Source organism: Myxine glutinosa, chromosome 3 (assembly GCF_964187855.1).
Source record: "Myxine glutinosa chromosome 3, kmMyxGlut1.1, whole genome shotgun sequence".
Lineage (NCBI taxonomy): Eukaryota > Metazoa > Chordata > Myxini > Myxiniformes > Myxinidae > Myxine > Myxine glutinosa.
Window position 1 is genome coordinate 93,319,659 of NC_136263.1, and position 18,463 is coordinate 93,338,121.

At 44.9% G+C, this 18,463-nt stretch overlaps 1 protein-coding gene across 6 annotated transcripts in view; it reads right to left on the reverse strand.

Annotated features, from left to right (window-relative positions):
• Positions 1-18,463, reverse strand: part of LOC137423385 (BAR/IMD domain-containing adapter protein 2) — a 92,214-nt gene that overhangs the window by 47,506 nt on the left and 26,245 nt on the right. For all 6 annotated transcript variants that reach the window (XR_010983690.2, XM_078774281.1, XM_078774284.1 and 3 more), the window contains 3 exons: positions 1,510-1,571; positions 1,299-1,370; positions 849-986 (listed from right to left, as the gene is read on the reverse strand). Coding sequence is in view for 5 of the 6 variants with exons in the window: in XM_078774281.1 (XP_078630407.1) it covers positions 849-986; positions 1,299-1,370; positions 1,510-1,571 (272 nt within the window). In the remaining variant the exon portion in view is untranslated. The remainder of the gene's footprint in view (positions 1-848; positions 987-1,298; positions 1,371-1,509; positions 1,572-18,463) is intronic.

The following is an 18,463-nucleotide window of genomic DNA, read 5'->3' on the forward strand; positions in this document are numbered from 1 at the left end:
GTTTTAAACGCAAGAATCAAATGCAGGATGCTTAAAGAAATTCACTTAAAAGGGTTCAAAACATTCCAAGAAAGGGTTCAAAACGATAATATATTTATTTTAGAAATGCCAGTTAATGTAAATAAATAATGCGATCCAAGCTTCTCCAAATTTGTTTCATTAACGGAAGTTTTAAAATACGTTTCTGCAGCTAATTGTGAAACCATGCGCTTTCCGAGCGTGTAAAGCAGTCCATATTGTAAAAAAAATTGCATGATATAAACCAGGCGTTTGAAATGAAGGTTGCCAAGCAGTGCCCAATCACACAAACTGAAACATTGTGGTCAACTGTATTGCTTTTGCCTGCTGCGCGAGACTATTGGGTGACAGGAGCAAGTTGTCCTCTTTCCTTTGCGACTTCAGGAAGAAAAATCAAACATACTTCAATCTCTGTTGTTCGGAGAAAGAAAAGACCCGCGCAAGTTTTGGAGTTAAAAGCTATCTGTTCTAAAAGCACAATTAAAGGAAAGTAATTTAGAAGTTTCGGATTAGGAAGGAAGGAAGATGCAGCATGAACAAATTTGGTTATGCAAAGGGAGGTGGGGAGTGAAGACAGTTGCAGATGGATTTGCGGGATATGTGCGCGACCACATAAGAATCGGAAAGCCACCGATGTGACCTTCACCTTTAATGGGCAGATTGAAAAACCACGTCGTCAATGAAGGGAATTCTGTTGTGTTTTTAGATGCACTAGTGTGTCATCATCAAATTGGGCACTTCACAGAATCGATGGTGGGCTGATGTATTTGAGTTGGTACACCTTGATAACAGTTGTTGGTGAATGACAGAGGTAGAAAGGGAAAGCTCACCTGCGAAGCCTTATCTTCATATTTGTTGGGATTCCTAGAGCTGTGACTTTTCCGATGGAGCTTCTTGAGCTCTGCTATGGGCTTAGCAACTGCATCACTCTTTTCTTTGTACAACAACTGGTGCTTCTTTTGGGCATTCTGCTCAAAGCAAAACAATTATAAGAAAAAAATTAATACTCCTCAAAATCCTTTCACGAGAGGGATTATTTGAGGGGTGGAGGGGGTGGAGGGGAGTGGGTAGCACTGTTAATGTGGTAGAAGCATTTCATTTCCTACAATTCCAATAGAATCACATGTTAAGTTTATACATCCCAATGCAAATGGCACATAGGCAACCCAAGTGGTAAAAGCTCAAAGGCCAAGTAACGCGAAACGAGTGTTTTTGTGCAAATGAATGTACACTTTTCAGCAGAACGTGCACTGCGTGAAAGGCATTTTGGTTGAACTCACAGGAACAAACTTCCCATCGGCTTCAAGTTTTTGCTCCGCATTGATCAGAATGTCAATTCGGAAAGATTTCAGCTACAAGGCGAGGACATGAAAATAATAAGAAATAAAGAAATAAAAAATAATAAAAGAAAATGTGTCAAAATCTTAGGATATGCAATTACAAAGCAGACGTAACAGCAAAGTGCATGAGCAAGATCGAAGATGTGCATACCGCATCGTCCATAAGATACTGTACTTGTCTGTGCACTTCCGCAATCTGAAATATCGTGTCACCTGCAACACAAAGGAAGAATAAAACAAGAAAGAAAAAAAAAGAAAAAAAGAAAAATAATGGAATTACATCCAACAATGTATAAAATTCAGCCAGATGACCTCCTACAATAATAACAGCATTGTCGAAGGAATGGTAAAAACATGAGTAATGGTGTCAAATAATAAAGTGTTCCCTTTGATCGAGAACCATTCCATCTGCCTACATAATCAGACTATGATTTCTGCCGTGACAAGGCCATCGTGAAAACCTAACCAAGAACCCACTTTGACACGAGCCACATCTTCCCACCAAGAAGCCACAGCCGATGAGAAAAAAAGATAATTCATAGTCAATGGCAAAAACTCATAAGATGTGACCTCCAGGAGGAAACGTTAATCTTGGCTTGCCAGCATGTAATTACACAACCTTGCAAACATTGAAAGCATTTGGCAGCCTCCTCCAAATGCCCTTCATAACAACTCTGCCAATCCATCATTGCTCTGTTATTTCACAGCAATTTAACTAGAAAATAGAAATCAAGGTGAATACATCGATATATATATATGCATCCAACTGCGTTACACATGTGAATCCACCGCGATGCTTGATCTCATTAAAAGGGCACACGAGAGAGGAGGAGAAAGAGGGAGGAAGGGAGTGGGAGACAGAAAGAGGAAGAGGATGAGAGAGAGGGAGGAAGAGGATGAGAGAGAGGGAGGAAGAGGGTGAGAGAGAGGGAGGAAGAGGGTGAGAGAGAGGGAGGAAGAGGGTGAGAGAGAGGGAGGAAGAGGGTGAGAGAGAGGGAGGAAGAGGGTGAGATAGAGAGAGAGAGAGAGCAAGGGAGGGAAAGATAGAGGGGGGGAGAGAGAGCAAGGGAGAGTGAGGGAGGGAGAGAGAGAGAGTGAGAGAGGGAGAGAGAGCGAGAGCGAGGGAGGGAGAGAGAGAGGGGAGAGAGAGGAGAGAGAGAGGAAGAGAGAGAGAGAGTGAGGGAGAGAGAGGGAGAAAGAGGGAGAGAGAGGGAGTGAGAGAGGAAGAGAGAGAGTGAGGAAGGGTGAGAAAGAGTGAGGGAGGGAGAGAGAGGAGAGAGAGAGAGAGGAAGAGAGAGAGAGTGATGGAGGGAAAGAGAGAGGGGAGAGAGAGTGAGGTAGGGAAAGAGAGAGAGAGAGTGAGGGGAGAGAGGGGGAGAAAGAGGGAGAGAGAGGGAGTGAGAGAGGAAGAGAGAGAGTGATGGAAGGTCAGAAAGAGAGAGAGAGGGAGGGAGGCAAAGAGAGAGGGGAGAGAGAGGAGGGGAGAGAGACGAGGGGAGAGAGACGAGGGGAGAGAGACGAGGGGAGAGAGACGAGGGGAGAGAGACGAGGGGAGAGAGACGAGGGGAGAGAGACGAGGGGAGAGAGACGAGGGGAGAGAGACGGGGGGAGAGAGACGAGGGGAGAGAGAGGAGGGGAGAGAGAGAGGGGGGGAGCGAGAGAGGGGGAGAGCGAGAGAGGGGGAGAGAGGGGGAGAGAGAGAGAGATGGGGAGAGAGTGAGAGGGGGAGAGAGTGAGAGAGAGAGAGAGAGGGGGGAGAGAGAGAGAAGGGGGGAGAGAGAGAAGGGGGGAGAGAGAGAAGGGGGGAGAGAGAGAAGGGGGGAGAGAGAGAGCAAGGGAGAGAGAGTGAAGGAGGGAGAGAGAGAGTAAGGGTGGGAGCGAGAGGGGGAGAGAGAGTGGGAGGGGGAGAGAGCGTGGGAGGGGGAGAGAGCGTGGGAGGGGGAGAGAGCGAAAGGGGGAGAGAAAGCGAGAGGACGAGGGAGGGAGAGAGAGAGAGAGGGGGGTGGGGAGGGAGAGACAGAGAGAGTGGGAGGGAGAGAGATAAGGAAAGAGAGAGGGGGAGGGAGAGAGAGAAGGAAAGAGAGAGGGAGAGGGAGAGGGAGATGGTGAGGGAGGGGGAGAGAAAGAGAGCAAGAGGGGGAGAGAAAGAGAGAGCGAGAGGGGGAGAGAGAGCGAGAGGAAGAGAGAGAGAGCGAGAGGAGGAGAGAGAGCGAGAGGAGGAGAGAGGAGAGAGAGCGAGAGGGATGGAGGGAGAAACAGAGAGGGGGAGAAAGAGAGAGAGAGGGAGATGGCGAGGGAGGGGGAGAGAAAGAGAGAGCGAGAGGGGGAGAGAAAGAGAGAGCGAGAGGGGGAGAGAAAGAGAGAGCGAGAGGGGGAGAGAAAGAGAGAGCGAGAGGGGGAGAGAAAGAGAGAGCGAGAGGGGGAGAGAGAGAGCGAGAGGAGGAGAGAGAGCGAGAGAGGAGAGAGAGCGAGAGGAGGAGAGAGAGAGAGGGGGGAGGGAGAGACAAAGGGAGGGAGGGAGAGACAGAGAGAGGGAGGGAGAGACAGAGAGAGGGAGGGAGAGACAGAGAGAGGGAGGGAGAGACAGAGAGAGGGAGGGAGAGACAGAGAGAGGGAGGGAGAGACAGAGAGAGGGAGGGAGAGACAGAGAGAGGGGAGGGAGAGAGAGAAGGAGAGAGAGAGGGAGATGGTGAGGGAGGGAGGGAAAACAGAGAGAGAGGGGGGAAGAGAGTCTAAGGGAGGGAGGGAGGGAGAGAAGGCAGGAGAGAGAGAGAGATAGAGGGAGGGAGAGAGAGATAGAGGGAGGGAGAGAGAGAGGGAGGGAGGGAGAGCGAGGGGAGAGAGAGAGGGGGAGAGAGAGTGAGGAAGAGAGAGTGAGGGAAGGAGAGAGGAGAGAGCGAGTGAGGGAGAGAGAGTGAGGGAAGGAGAGAGGAAGAGTGAGAGGGGGAGAGAGAGGTAAGGAGAGGGAAGAGAGAGAGGAGAGAGAACGAGTGAGTGAAGGAGAGAGGGAGAGAGAGAGTGAGTGAAGGAGAGAGGGAGAGAGGAAGAGAGAGAGGGGAGAGAGGGAAGGAGAGTGAGTGAAGGAGAGAGGGAGAGAGAGTGAGTGAAGGAGAGAGGGACAGAGAGTGAGGGAGGGAGAGAGAGTGAGGGAGAGAGGAAGAGAGGGGAGAAAGAGAGTGAGGGAGAGAGGAAGAAAGGGGAGAGAGAGAGTGAGGGAGGGTGAGAAAGAGGAGAGAGAAAGAGATGGAGGGAAGGAGAGAGGGAGAGAGAGTGAGTGAAGGAGAGAGGGACAGAGTGAGTGAAGGAGAGAGGGACAGAGAGTGAGGGAGGGAGAGAGAGAGTGAGGGAGAGAGGAAGAGAAGGGTGAGAGAGAGTGAGGGAGGGTGAGAAAGAGGGGAGAGAAAGAGATGGAGGGAAGGAGAGAGAGGAAGAGAGGAAAAGAGAAAAGTACAAGGAAGATTCTTTTAACTCGAGTTAAAGTCTGCAAAATGACTTTCAAAGGGCACATGAACTTTGACTGTTTGGCTTCAAAATTGTAGCCTCGGATCCTGGGTTCGAATCCCGGTCGATCGCTGAATTAACGCCAGGGGGGTTGACTCAGCCTGTCATCCTTCCGAGGTCGGCAAATTGAGTACCAGCTTGCTGGGATGAATGATCACGGTGTGTACCCCGGTTTAGAATAGGTACACCGTATCCCTGCGCATCGTAAGAGCGTGACCAAGGGTTGGCGCCAGGAAGGGCATCCGGCCATAAAAACATTGCCTCAAACAGGGAACCATGATTGTCATGGGGCCCGCAAGGCTAACCCCCGCTCTAGCGGGGAAAATGGCCTTAAAACGATCATTCATTCATTCATCTTTGTATTACAGTCCATACCTGCACCAAGTTTGGTTGAAATCCCTTCAGTGGTTCACAAGTTATTGTTGCAACAAAAATAGAAAACCGATAACTGATGGACGGACATAGCCAGATAACCCAAAAACAATGCTTTTGGCCTTCAGCTGTAGAGGCATGAAAAGAAAGCTTCAAATGAAGAAATGCTAAATGTGTCTAAAGGGTTTTTAAAGGCACGCCCATCAAAAAAGCAAAATGAAAAACATTTTGTTCCTGTTAGTCCAGGACTTGACTAACATATGTATGCAAATAATTTAGGAGAGGATAACTCAACTGTTATAGGCTAATATCACCCCCAGGAACAACCTGGGATGTGTGCCAAAATCTCTATCCCGGGCGAAAAGCCCGAAAATGACCACGCCCTTTTTCATAGGAAGTGCTATTTCCGACATAGCTCTATCTTCTATACCGTTGGAGCTACAGATTTTCTGAGGTGCTTAAAATGTTCAGAATGGCCATGTTTAGGAGGTCATATATTTCCAAATGGGTTTTCTACGAGAAAATGACTAAAAAGCGTGAGGTCAACTTATTACCATACAACTACCTACATACTGGAATTGCCATATCATAGTAAAGAAAGCGAGCATTTGATTATTGTAAAGAAATTGTATTTTCAATCATACTATTATCAATGGAATGTTAACTTAAAATGAAAAAAAAAACAAAAAAAAAACATTACTTTAGTAGGCAGCAGTACCGAGAGAGCTTAATGTTTCAAAGATCAGCAGGGAATTTGCCCAACAGCCAACAATACAACTTTGAACACCACAATAGTACTGTTTATGTTTATGTGTCACATAAACCAGGGTCGGGAACAGGAACATGAAGAGTAACACAACAGAGTCCAGTTATGAGAATGATGAGCAGTGTTCATTCAGTGATAGGGTTTTTACAACAATCACTTCCTTTGCATTTGCAGTACTTGCAACACTTGAAATCAGCTACCCTGCATGGACACCCATTCTTACGAGCACACTTGCCACACCTACAGGGATCTGGCAGGCCTTCGGGTTTTGAGATCACAATCTCAGGGACTAATAAACTGCCCCTTCTTACAAAACCATAAGACTCTGCATTCATAATCAAGGTGGCGTCTCTAAATGGGGCTCGGACCCACAGTTGCTGTTGGTAATAGCCTCTTTGGATATGTTTTCTTGCATTAGTTGACGTGCAAGCGGTTCTCTCAAAGTCCATCTTGAGGGCATTGCTATCAAATGCAGCGACACGCAGGTCGTCAAATATCTCCAGGTCTGTTGATGGTTTGAGACACTTGACCAAGAATGTCTCCGCCATCTCTATTGTGCTTTCTGTTAGCTGTGGGCAGTCGAAATTCAGGATCAGAGAGGAATTTCCTAGTTTGCGGACAGCGTTCAGGGCTGCAAGTTTAGTTGATATCTTGCTGGTTGTATCGCACCCAGTCAGCGCATGGAGTGCTGGGAGACACTTTGCGAGCTCGTCTCCCAGTGCTGTGCAGATATCATGGAGTGGGTATAGTCTAGTAGGAAGACTAGGTCCCCCTGCACCCCCCGGAGATATACTTCTAATCAGTGTTTCTAGATTGGAAAAAATGTGTAGAAAATGACTAGCTATGGCCCCAAGCTGAAAAAATGTCCCACATACCATTTTTATGCAAATTACTGCTGCAAATTTTATGCAAAATTATGCAAATTTTATGCAAATTTTTGATGAGGAGTAGAGTTGAGGGGTCTTTGAGGGCTTCATCGAGGTGCTCTCGGTTGCAAGACTGGGTCATTCTGAGAAGCACAGCAGGGTCAGAGATCATGATGTTCTCCTCCTCAGTGAATCTCTCCATCAACAGCCTCTCCATTGCCTCACACACTGTTTTGAGGCAAAAGAGGGACTTTGCGTAGGCCTTTCCACTGAGAACACCTTTGAGAGATCCACTTGTTACTAGTTGTGCCTCAAAGAGAATCTCTGCATATCCAGAACCACGCATCTTGTGTCCAGTGAGCATCCCGATGTAGTTCATGGATGTGTGGAAGGGTCCAATCGTTACTACATGACTAGCAAATTCATTTGGCCAGCGCCAGATGATGGGAAGGGCTTTCATGCAGACACCCAGATCAAATGTATTCAGGACCCATCTCTGACCCACCTCAGCAGTTGCTGCCTCGGAACGCTTCAGTAGCTCACGAACAACTGCGTTGTCTGTGATCGGTGTGACCTAACTGACACCAACCATGACTGTGGTGATATACCAAGGTATAGCGGTTTGGTGCCTTGGTAATTGGTGGTGAGCCACTCAACATAGAATGCCTGGAAAGCAGTTTTGCTGATGGAAGACGACCAAAAGTTCTCTAATACCACTGGAACATTTTGGTTCGGTGATATCACATCAAGGACCACCATTTCTGTTGACTTTCCTCTTCTCCCCCTCTCTCCTTTCTTGATGCTGTCCTCTCTTTAAGCGTCGAAAACGATGTGGATCTCATCACAGCTGTGCCCAGCTTTGGTGACCATAGATGTCAAGGCAATAGCAAAGTCATGGAATGTCTTGACGGGTGGATCAAGCTTCTTTAAGGGGACTTTTCTCACCATGGCCATGAAGTCGATAACTATGGCATGGGCTTGTGGGGAGGTTTCTGGCCCTTTTTTTATCTATTAGTGGGCACAACTTCAGCAGCTCAGTCCCAAGTTGTGATTTGGCACTCTTCCTCAAGTAACCATCTTTGTCAACCAAGAAAAACGCAGAGTTGGTGATCTCATGCTGGAGTAGCTCCTCAACAGTGAACCCCCGGTGACGCCCATACTCCTTCCTGGTGACCCCAATTATCCCACCAATTATTTTGGCAGGCCGGTTGTAGCACTGCTCTAGCACCTGGTCAAAGGGCACTCCACTACCTTTCTTGGTCGTGTTCACGACAAATCCACCTTTCATGTAGGAGTCGTACAGGAGTGGGAACTTCTCCTTCAGTTGATAGCAGTCCTGCAGGAATAATGGTGTCCATCGACAGTAGTTTGTTCTCCCAAAAAAGAAGAACAGTGAAGTTGCCCTCTCCACAGCACTGAGGTAGAGAATCCAGTCTCCAGAGCGCAGAGAATTGGTGAGATTCCTGAGTATTGGGAACAGGTCGGAAACGTATGTGTTAAAAACGAAATCGTGTTAAAAATGGCTGTATTTTCGGGCTTTTTAGTCATTTTCTCGTAGAAAACCCATTTGGAAATATATGATCTCCTAAACATGGCTATTCTGAACATTTTAAGCACCTCAGAAAATCTGTAGCTCCAACGGTATAGAAGATAGAGCTATGTCGGAAATAGCACTTCCTATGAAAAAGGGCGTGGTCATTTTTAAAAGGGCGTGGTCATTTTCGGGCTTTTCGCCCGGGATAGAGATTTTGGCACACATCCCAGGTTGTTCCTGGGGGTGATATTAGCCTATAACAGTTGAGTTATCCTCTCCTAAATTATTTGCATACATATGTTAGTCAGGTCCTAGACCAGCGGTCGGGAACCTATGGCTCGCGAGCCATATATGGCTCTTCCAGTGACGGCATATGGCTCCCAGACAATTTTGAGTTGAAAAAAAAAAAATTAAATAAAAAAAAATCAGTTTGGAACTGATTTTAAAATACTTGTGATATTTCTTAATAACACCGTGTCATTTTAAAGTAAACAGAAATTAGTTTTGAAGATAAATTTCACGGGTCACGGGTCACCCGTGGGTCGGGTCGGGAACCAATGGCTCGCGAACATGTCCGCGTCATTATAAAGGTGAAGAAATCAATTTTATCAGATAGCCAACTAGTTTATCCGCTTCAACCCTTGTAACGGAAAAGATGGCGAAAAGAAAAAAAGACGATGATTACCGTGCATTCCAGGCTGCGTGGACAGAGGAATTTGCATTTGGTGAGAGAGCAGGATCTGCGGTATGTCTAATATGCAATGATAAAATTGCATCGATGAAACGGTCAAATATAAAGCGGCACTTCGATACGCACCATGCTTCATTTGCATCGGAATATCCAGCGGGGGACAGCAGGAAAAGGGCATGCGAGGAGCTACAGCGGAGAGTGCAGACGAGTCAGCAGCAACTACGTGTGTGGACCAAGCAAGGTGACGGGAATTCCGCTAGCTTTGCGGGTGCTTTGGCAATAGTAAGGAATGGAAAGCCATTCACAGATGGCGAGTATGCCAAAACATTCATGCTTGATGTGGCCAATGAACTGTTTGATGACTTCCCAAATAAAGACAAGATAATCAAACGAATAAAAGACATGCTCCTGTCAGCAAGAACTGTGCACGATCGTAGCATCATGATGGCAAATCAAGTCGAGGAAACACAAATTAAGGACATAAACGCCGGGACATACTTTTCTCTCGCGTTAGATGAGTCAACAGACGTTAGCCATCTATCTCAGTGCAGTATAATTGCCAGGTATGCTGCAGGTGACACACTGCGTGAGGAAAGCTTGGCTGTTTTGCCAATGAAAGGGACAACAAGAGGAGAGGATTTATTCACGTCTTTCATGGAGTTTGCTAAAGAAAAAAAACTACCGATGGATAAACTTATTTCTGTCTGTACTGATGGTGCACCCTGTATGTTGGGGAAGAACAAAGGATTTGTAGCACTTCTCCGTGAACATGAAAAGAGAGGCATCCTAAGTTTTCATTGCATCCTGCACCAGGAGGCGCTTTGCGCTCAGACGTGTGGCCAGGAGCTTGGTGAGGTGATGTCGCTGGTCATTCGAGTGGTCAACTTTATTGTTGCCCGAGCTTTAAATGATCGCCAGTTTAAAGCTCTGTTAGAAGAAGTTGGGAATCATTATCCCGGTCTGCTTTTACACAGCAACGTGCGTTGGTTGTCAAGGGGGAAGGTGCTCAGCCGTTTTGCAGCTTGCCTGAGTGAAATCCGGACTTTTCTTGAAATGAAAGGCGTCAAGCATCCTGAGCTAGACAACACTGACTGGCTCCTGCAGTTTCACTATCTCGTGGACATAACTGGCCATCTGAACCAGCTCAATGTGAAAATGCAAGGTATTGGAAATACAATCTCATCCCTTCAACAAGCAGTGTTTGCATTTGAAAGCAAGCTGGAAGTCTTTCTCAGGGACATTGAAACAGGTCGTCTTCTGCACTTTGAAAGACTGCAACAATTTAGAGATGCATGCTTAGCAAGTGACTCCACTCAACATCTGGATCTCCAGCAGCTAGCTGGCTTTACGTCCAATCTCCTGCAGTCATTCAAAGCACGTTTTGGAGAATTTCGTGCGCGCACTGGTCTTTTCAAGTTCATCACTCATCCACATGTGTGCAGTGGACAAAATCGACCTGACATGCATCCCCGGGGTCTCTATCGGAGACTTTGAGCTGGAAGTTGCTGACCTGAAGGCATCAGACATGTGGATGAGTAAGTTCAAGTCACTTAATGGAGAGTTGGAAAGTCTTGCGCGACAGCGAGCAGAGCTGGCGAGGGAACACAAGTGGACAGAAATGAAAAATCTTCAACCTGAAGACCAGCTGATTCTTAAAACTTGGAACGAGCTTCCTGTGACATACCACACAATGCAGCGTGTGAGTATTGCCGTATTGACCATGTTTGGCTCTACATATGCATGTGAGCAGTCATTCTCGCATATGAGGAACATTAAGACCAACCTACGCTCACGTTTAACTGATGGAAGCCTCAACGCCTGCATGAAGCTCAACCTCACCACGTATGAACCAGACTACAAGGCCATCAGCAAAACCATGCAGCACCAGAAGTCGCATTAAAAGTAAGACATATTAAATTTATTATACGTTAAAAATACTATATGGCTCTCAATGAAATATATTTAGAAATATTTGGCTTTTATGGCTCTCCCAGTCAAAAAGGTTCCTGACCCCTGTCCTAGACTATGTAGAAAAATCGGTAAAGCGTTGATCAAATTAAAAGAGGAAGCAGACATACAGTATGTGCAACTCAGTTGTCATCGGTTAGGGTTTTTTATACAATGTCAAGTGATGGTGAAATCTTACTTCAAGTACCTTAGGTTTGCGATGTATCCGTTTAGCTTAATTCGTTTAAATTACCACAATCACTTGAAGCAATTAATCATTTTGTTTATTACTTGCAAAATCGAGGATTTTTCAAGTATATTGGTCGGTTGTGTTTGTGGTTCTGTCTGTCTGTTTGTTTGTCTGTCTGTTTGTCCGTTTGTCTGTTTGTCTGTTTGTTTGTCACCGGCCTACAGGTCACAATTTTCAACCGATCTTCACGAAACTTCACCAAATGGTAGAGTTGGTCAAAAGCAAGCCGCCTATTGTTTTTGGGGGCAATAGGTCAAAAGGTCAACATAGGCCAAAGGTCACCAACTTTGCTAAATTTCTAAAATCCTCAATTTTCATCCGATTGACTTGTAATTTGAAGACCACTTGCATATCTGGTCACTGAATTCAACCACCAAGTATATTTGAGGTCAACATAGGCCAAAAGGTCAACATGGGCCACATTTCTAAAATCCTCAATTTTCATCCAATCGACTTGAAATTTGAAGAGGACTTGCATATCTCGTCACTGAATTCAACCACCAAGTATATTTGAGGTCAACACAGGCCGAAAGGTCAACATAGGCCAAATTTCTAAAATCACCAATTTTCATTTGATTGACTTGAACTTCAAAGAGGATTTATTTGGACCAAAAGAATTTGGTCCAAATTCCCCCTCGCCCTCCCCCCCCCCCCCCCACCCTCCCACTCCTCTCCCCCTCCCCCCCTCTTCTCCCCTCTCCCCTCCCCCGCCCGGCAATGCCGGGTACTTCTGCTAGTAAGCAATATTGTGATGTATGCAACATGTAGACTTCTCCGTCGACAACATATAACAAGAGGATACGGATGTACACGTCACTTCCAGGTACACGTCACTTGCTGCTCACACAACAAAAGCCACTCTGAATTGAGCTGAATTGGTGTTCTTTTGGTGGAACAACACATGGCGCCGAGGATAAGCCCAAAATGCCGGGTACTAGGCTAACACAACATGAAGAGTCAGGGGCGAACTACCCCTATGCACCAAGATGACTTTGACCGCTTATATATATCACTGAATTCAACCACCATCTATTTGAGGTCAACATAGGCCAAATTTTTAATATCCTTAATTTTCATCCGATTGACTTGAAAATTGAACAGCATTGGAAAAACGTCACTTTTCATCCTGTTGACCCGAGCTTTGATCAAGATTGCAAATTTTAATCTTCGTGAAATGGACAATTTGCTGTATCAATTGAAAACTTTTTGGGGGGGGGGGGGGCGGATTTTGCAAGTATCGTGCTGCACATAACGTCTTCTTGTTTTTCATCGATTTATTTGAATTATGCTTCGTTTTGTTTGCTTCAACGTGTGATTTAACGGTTGTTTTGATGTAACATCCCAATGTATGGTTTCAGTTGGTTCAACGGTTTTTGTTTTTGATTTACGGTTTAAATTTGAATGGCACGAGTTGTTCCAGAATGGCATTGATTGTTGGTTCGGTGTCCCCACCCCCCTTTTTCCCTTATATAAGGGAGGGTATAGAGTTGTTTTACGTTACACTTGAGAAAGGTCAGTGGATGCACGTTTATCCGTGTTGCTGAACCGAAACGTCGGGCAGTTATTTATTTGCTCATTAAAAGGTTGGAGAACTCAAAATGGATTCATTTTATATATATATATATATATATATATATATATATAAATGAAACTTGAAAATTGGAAAGAGTTAGGCTTGGGGAAAGTTAAGGGAGGGGGGGGGGGGGGGTAGGAAATATCACAGTTTTGATGGGGGGGGGGGGGGTGACATAAGATGGTAGGGAACACCTGTCTTGAAGTTCTGGAGGGAAGAATGAGATTAAAGACGAAGGAAGTTGGTTCCAAAGGTGGGGGAAAAAGTGGAGCGAGTGAGTGGGGGTAAGTAGTGGTTATGGATTTTGGGAGTTTCAACAGAAGGGGGTTACTGGCAGACCACCTGTACCCTATGGAAATCTGGGGTCGATAGAGTATGGAAAGGGCAGAGGGTGCAAGACCAGCCAGGAGTCAGTAGAAGACAGGCCACCAACATGTCTGCAATTTAAAAGTGATAGGAACACAGCTGGAGACTCTGATTCATCATGGGAGACACGAATGCACTTGAAGGCCTTGGTTTCAATGGCATCCAGCTCAGCAAGATGTGTAGCAGGGGCACAAGCCCAGGGGGAGAGCAGTCGTTGGATAAGAGTTCAGGTGTGCCAAGGAAGAACTTTGCACGATGGAGGACGCTCATTCAGACACTGGCTTTGGAGGCCAACCTAGAAGTATGATTTGCCCAAGAAAGACCATGTAGAGACATTTCAAGGATGAACAAAGGAAATTGGATGCACCCGAGCAAAATTTGAAGTGTCATAGGTTGAATACTAATTGATTCAAGACATTTCAGCTTTTCATTTTTAATTACTTTGAAAAAATTCTGACAATAAAATTCTACCTTGACATTATGGGCATTGTATGTATGTATGTATGTATGTATGTCCTACAGTGCCTTCAGAAAGTATTCACACCCCTCGACGTTTGTCACATGTTCTGTTGTTACAACCTGAATTGAAATTCTATTCAATTGAGATTTTTTTGTCATTGATCTACACATAATACATGATAATGTCAAAGTAGAAGTAAAAAAAAAAAAAAAAGTTTTTAATTTTTGCCATTTGCTATAACACTTCAAAATCAGCTCAGGTGCATCCAATTTCCTTTGATAAATTCTTGAGGTCTCTATGACTTTATTGGAGTCGACCTGCGGCCAATTAAATTGATTGGACATTATTTGGAAAGAAACACCTTTCTATATAAGGTCCCACAGTTGACAGTACATATCAGAGCAGAAACACTACTATGAAGTCCAATGAACTGTCTGTATAACTCAAAGATAGAATTGCGAGGAGGCATAGACCTGAGAAAGGGTATAAAGCAATTTCTAGTGTTGAAAGTTCCCAAGAGCACAGTGAGCTGCATCATTAGGAAATGGAAAGAATATGGAACTACACAGACTCTTCCTAGAGCTGAACGTCAGACCAGGCTGAGCAACCGGGCAAGAAGGACCTTGGTCAGGGAGGTGACCAAGAACCGACTGACAGAATCACTAATACAGAGTTCCTTGGCTGAGATGGGAGAACCTGCCAGAAGGACAACAGTCTCTGCAGCACTTCAAAAATCTAGGTTTTATGGGAGAGTGGCCAGACGGAAGCCACCCCTGAGAAAAAGGCACATGACAGCACACCTGGAATTTGTAAAAAGGCACACGAAAGACTGAGAGCATGAGGTAAAAGATTCTGTGGTCTGACGAGACAAAAATTCAACTCTTTGGCCTGAATGCAAAACGCTACACCTGGCAGAAATCGAGCACAGCTCATCACCCATCGAACACCATCCCTACCGTGAAGCATGGTGGTGGCAGCATCATGCTATGGGGATGCTTTTCAGTGGCAGGAACTGGGAGACTTGATAGAGGAAACAATGAATGGAGTCAAATACAAGCAAATCCTTGGTTAGAAACTGCTTGAGAATGCAAAAGATGTCCATTAAATACATCACCATGCCTGCCATGTTCACAGGCAGCACTCCCAAAAGGTTAAAAGTCCATTATCTGGCTACGATCGATCAGGAGGGAGGGGGGATGGGAAAGGGGTGGAGGGTGGAGGGTTATGTAGCACACTTCTGTCCACTTGAGCCTTACACCGGTCCACATTGTCTAAGGTTTGCAGCATGGGCAGCTGCCCATTCAGCGAGCTGAGAAAGTTCTCCAAGTCTCTCATTCTGCAGAGGCACAGCCCTTTCTCAAGTTCTTTTCCAAGTATTTTCAGATTATTTTAGAAGCTTTTAAAGCCATTTTAGGTAACAATCCTTATCTCGCACGCACAAAATGCTTTATGGTGCCCTGAGCATCACCTTTTCAAAGGAGTTTCTGTGCATCCACACCAAAGCATTCCGATGTTACGTCATTTTGAAAGTCAAGTATTGGTCACAAGTGGTCCAAGTCAGTTTAGGAAAATTGGTCATGCACCAGGCCTGTACAATTCAACACAAAATGAGTTGGCCCATGCCATCAGGGTGGTTCAATCTGAGGAGTGTGGGGAAGAGGTTGGAGAGGACTATGACAGGATATTGTTGGACCGAACAGTTGACAGAACTACCTCGTTCCTTGTGCAACCCGCCTACAACCCTGCCAGAATGAATTGCATTTCACCAGAATCATCTTTCCAGAATAAGCTGAAAAAAAGAAAAAAAGAGGAATGATCTTTCCATAATTCCAGAATATGCTTTAAGTATTTGATCTGATTTGATGTACACCAGACTCTTTACAGAACATTGGTGCTGCTGAAGTAATTTCTTGGAAAGGGTTATACTAGGTGGTTTGGCCATTTCCTTCCCAGCATAGTTTGTCCATGTGCTACACTTTTAAAAGCTGAGCATTAAGGAAGGAAACAGCACATACCATTTTAAAGTCTTTGGTAGGACTCAGTCGGGGTTTAAACCACTGAGACTCAGAGCGGATGCTCTGATCATTACACTACCGTGTCTGGTTAGAGGGATATTACAATGTGTCATTACAGGGATTAAATAATTATAACCTTTAGTCATCCAAGTGGCTCAAAATGAGAACCTATCTTTATATGTGTGGATGACAACACCTGTCCAAACAGTGTACATGTTGTCAACACCATTTCAGGACCACATCTTCACGTATATGGACTGACCTACACACTCTCTGGACTCAAATCTCATTGAACATGCCTGATACATCATAGAGATGTTTGTGGTCACCAAGTCTGCCCTCAGCCTCTTGATAAACGACTGGAAACAGTCTCAGACAAAGAACACAACAACCCACAACGAGAGCTGGATTTTCTGATTTCGTCAATGACCAGACCTGTACACGGGTCAATGGCCGTGACACATTAAAGAAATTTCAGTGCAACCTTGTCTGTCATTATTTGTAGACCATCTTCGTTATATTTTCACACTCATTTCAGACAGCCATGTTGTTTTAACATAATCTCAATTTTCCCTTCCTTTGGGTTTGTTTCTGGAGTGTACACAGACCATCACGGTATGTTTGGTCCTCTTCAACCAGGATAAACACAAATGAAAATACCGCAACAACGCAATACAAGTTTGAAACTAATGTTTGTTTCTTTAAATGTTTTCAAGAGGACCATATTTGCAGAAACATAACCACATACAATTTTAAATCTCGAAATGTGAAATCATCTGGCAGTAAATAAAGATCAAGCAAAATAAATGATGCGAGTGAATGAGATGAGCAGAAATGCAAAGTATGCATCTCTAAAGAAAAGCTATGGATTTGTGTAAAAGGGAAGGATAGGCCCGTTGAGCGGACTCATCTGCTCCACTGGCTCGTGATGCTCAGAACATGATCTCACCAATCACATGCATTTGTCCAATGGCTACCAATGTCCTCTTGATTTACATTAAAGTGTGCTGACCTCTACAAACATCTTTATCCTCTACGCAAAGCTCAACTGTGTACCTCAAATCAACCTAGACAAAGTAAATAAATATGTAAAAATAATTGACAAATGTATGTAGTAAACAGTGAGTAAACTGCTTCAAGCCGCTACGCAAATGCCCACGTCGGCACTTTTGTGACATCGGTGGAATTCAAATATTTTTACAAGCGCTGATGCCTACCCTCTGCAACATTTCTGCACTTTAAACACAGTGGGTAAAATAGGGGAAGGGGCAAGTGGATGGATTTTTACAATGTTAAGGAATCACATTGAAATCAAAACTTTCGCTGTAAAATTGAATGTACGACTTCACGTCTCTCCACAAGCTCGACTTGTGTAATGGCTTTCTACATAATATAGACGAAAGATAGAGGGGTGGAGGGCAACTCCAAAAAAAAATAAAAAAATAGAGGGCACATAATGGGAGTAAAAAGGGTTGGGGTGGGGATATGGTCGTTGAGCATTCCACTATACGATGGGATTAATAATGCACCATTGGTGTCCAAAGGACTTTCAAAAGCCCGTGTTAAACAAAGTCAGCAAACAGCTCATGCTTTACAAATTCACTGCCTACATGGGGAGGGCCGAAATATCATGCTTTCAGAATTTGCACAAACATTACCAAACATCAGTTGGCCATTGCTAACTCGCTCCCACATCTCCTCCGCAGATAACAAACAAACAATTCACAACAAAGGCTAACATTCCTTCTCAAGAAGTTTGTGGAGGGTTTGTCCAAAGTGCCATTGATCAGTTTTAGTTGTTTTGCAAAACACACACTCAATGTACACTTGCAACCATACTTACTATTTCCGCTACTATAATTATTTCTACCTTGTGGGGTCGGCCAGAAACTCTTTTGGTCCAAGTCATTGATGAATTGGCTGGGCCAGAACTCATGTCCATCTGAAGGCAACAGGAATTTGTGATTTGTTGAGGGTGCTGGCAATAACTCACCAACTCTGGGCGAAGACACACAGCATGATCTTTAACCTCCACGAATGCGAGCAGATGGGACACCCAGGTTAACGGACAATGGAAGGACGGGTACACACATTGAAGCCTTGCCCTACGTGTGAACCCCCTGGGTGAGGATTGGGAACCAAGGCTAGACAACCCGAAATCGAGTCCACACAGCTCTAGGCAATCAAGTCTGCCTGGTTTTCAATCTCCACCTGAAGCAAACAAAGTTAAAGAGATGATAAAGCATTCTTACAACACGTTCCAGATCCATCACTGCAGGACAGATGCCGAGCACTGAACCTCTACACAGCCTCACATATTACACAAACCCCAAATGACCTCATATATTGCCTTACGCTTACATGTATGCTCGAAAATTATTACTTTTGGCTCGTTTGTGGAGCTTTGCAGCAGTAAAAGATATCACGCTTGGAGAAAGGCTCGCCTAACAGTAGAACGAACTCTTTGAAAGCAGCCTTCAATCAAGGAATATTAAAAGGGAAGGAAGGAACCCAGCTAAGAGACTTGCGTGTCATACCCATAACCATTGGAGAGGAACAGCATGGAAAATAGCTACATGATGATTTCCCCCAAAACAACCAGCACCAATTCCGACCAAGAATTGCAAACGCAGACGTGCCCAGCTCTTTCAAATGATGGTGTGCGTGTGCGTGTGCGCGTGTGACTCTTAGGGGTTGATAGATCCTTAGTATGACGAATTATTTATTAGTACATGTTTTAGATAAGCATAAAGTAATTAAATGT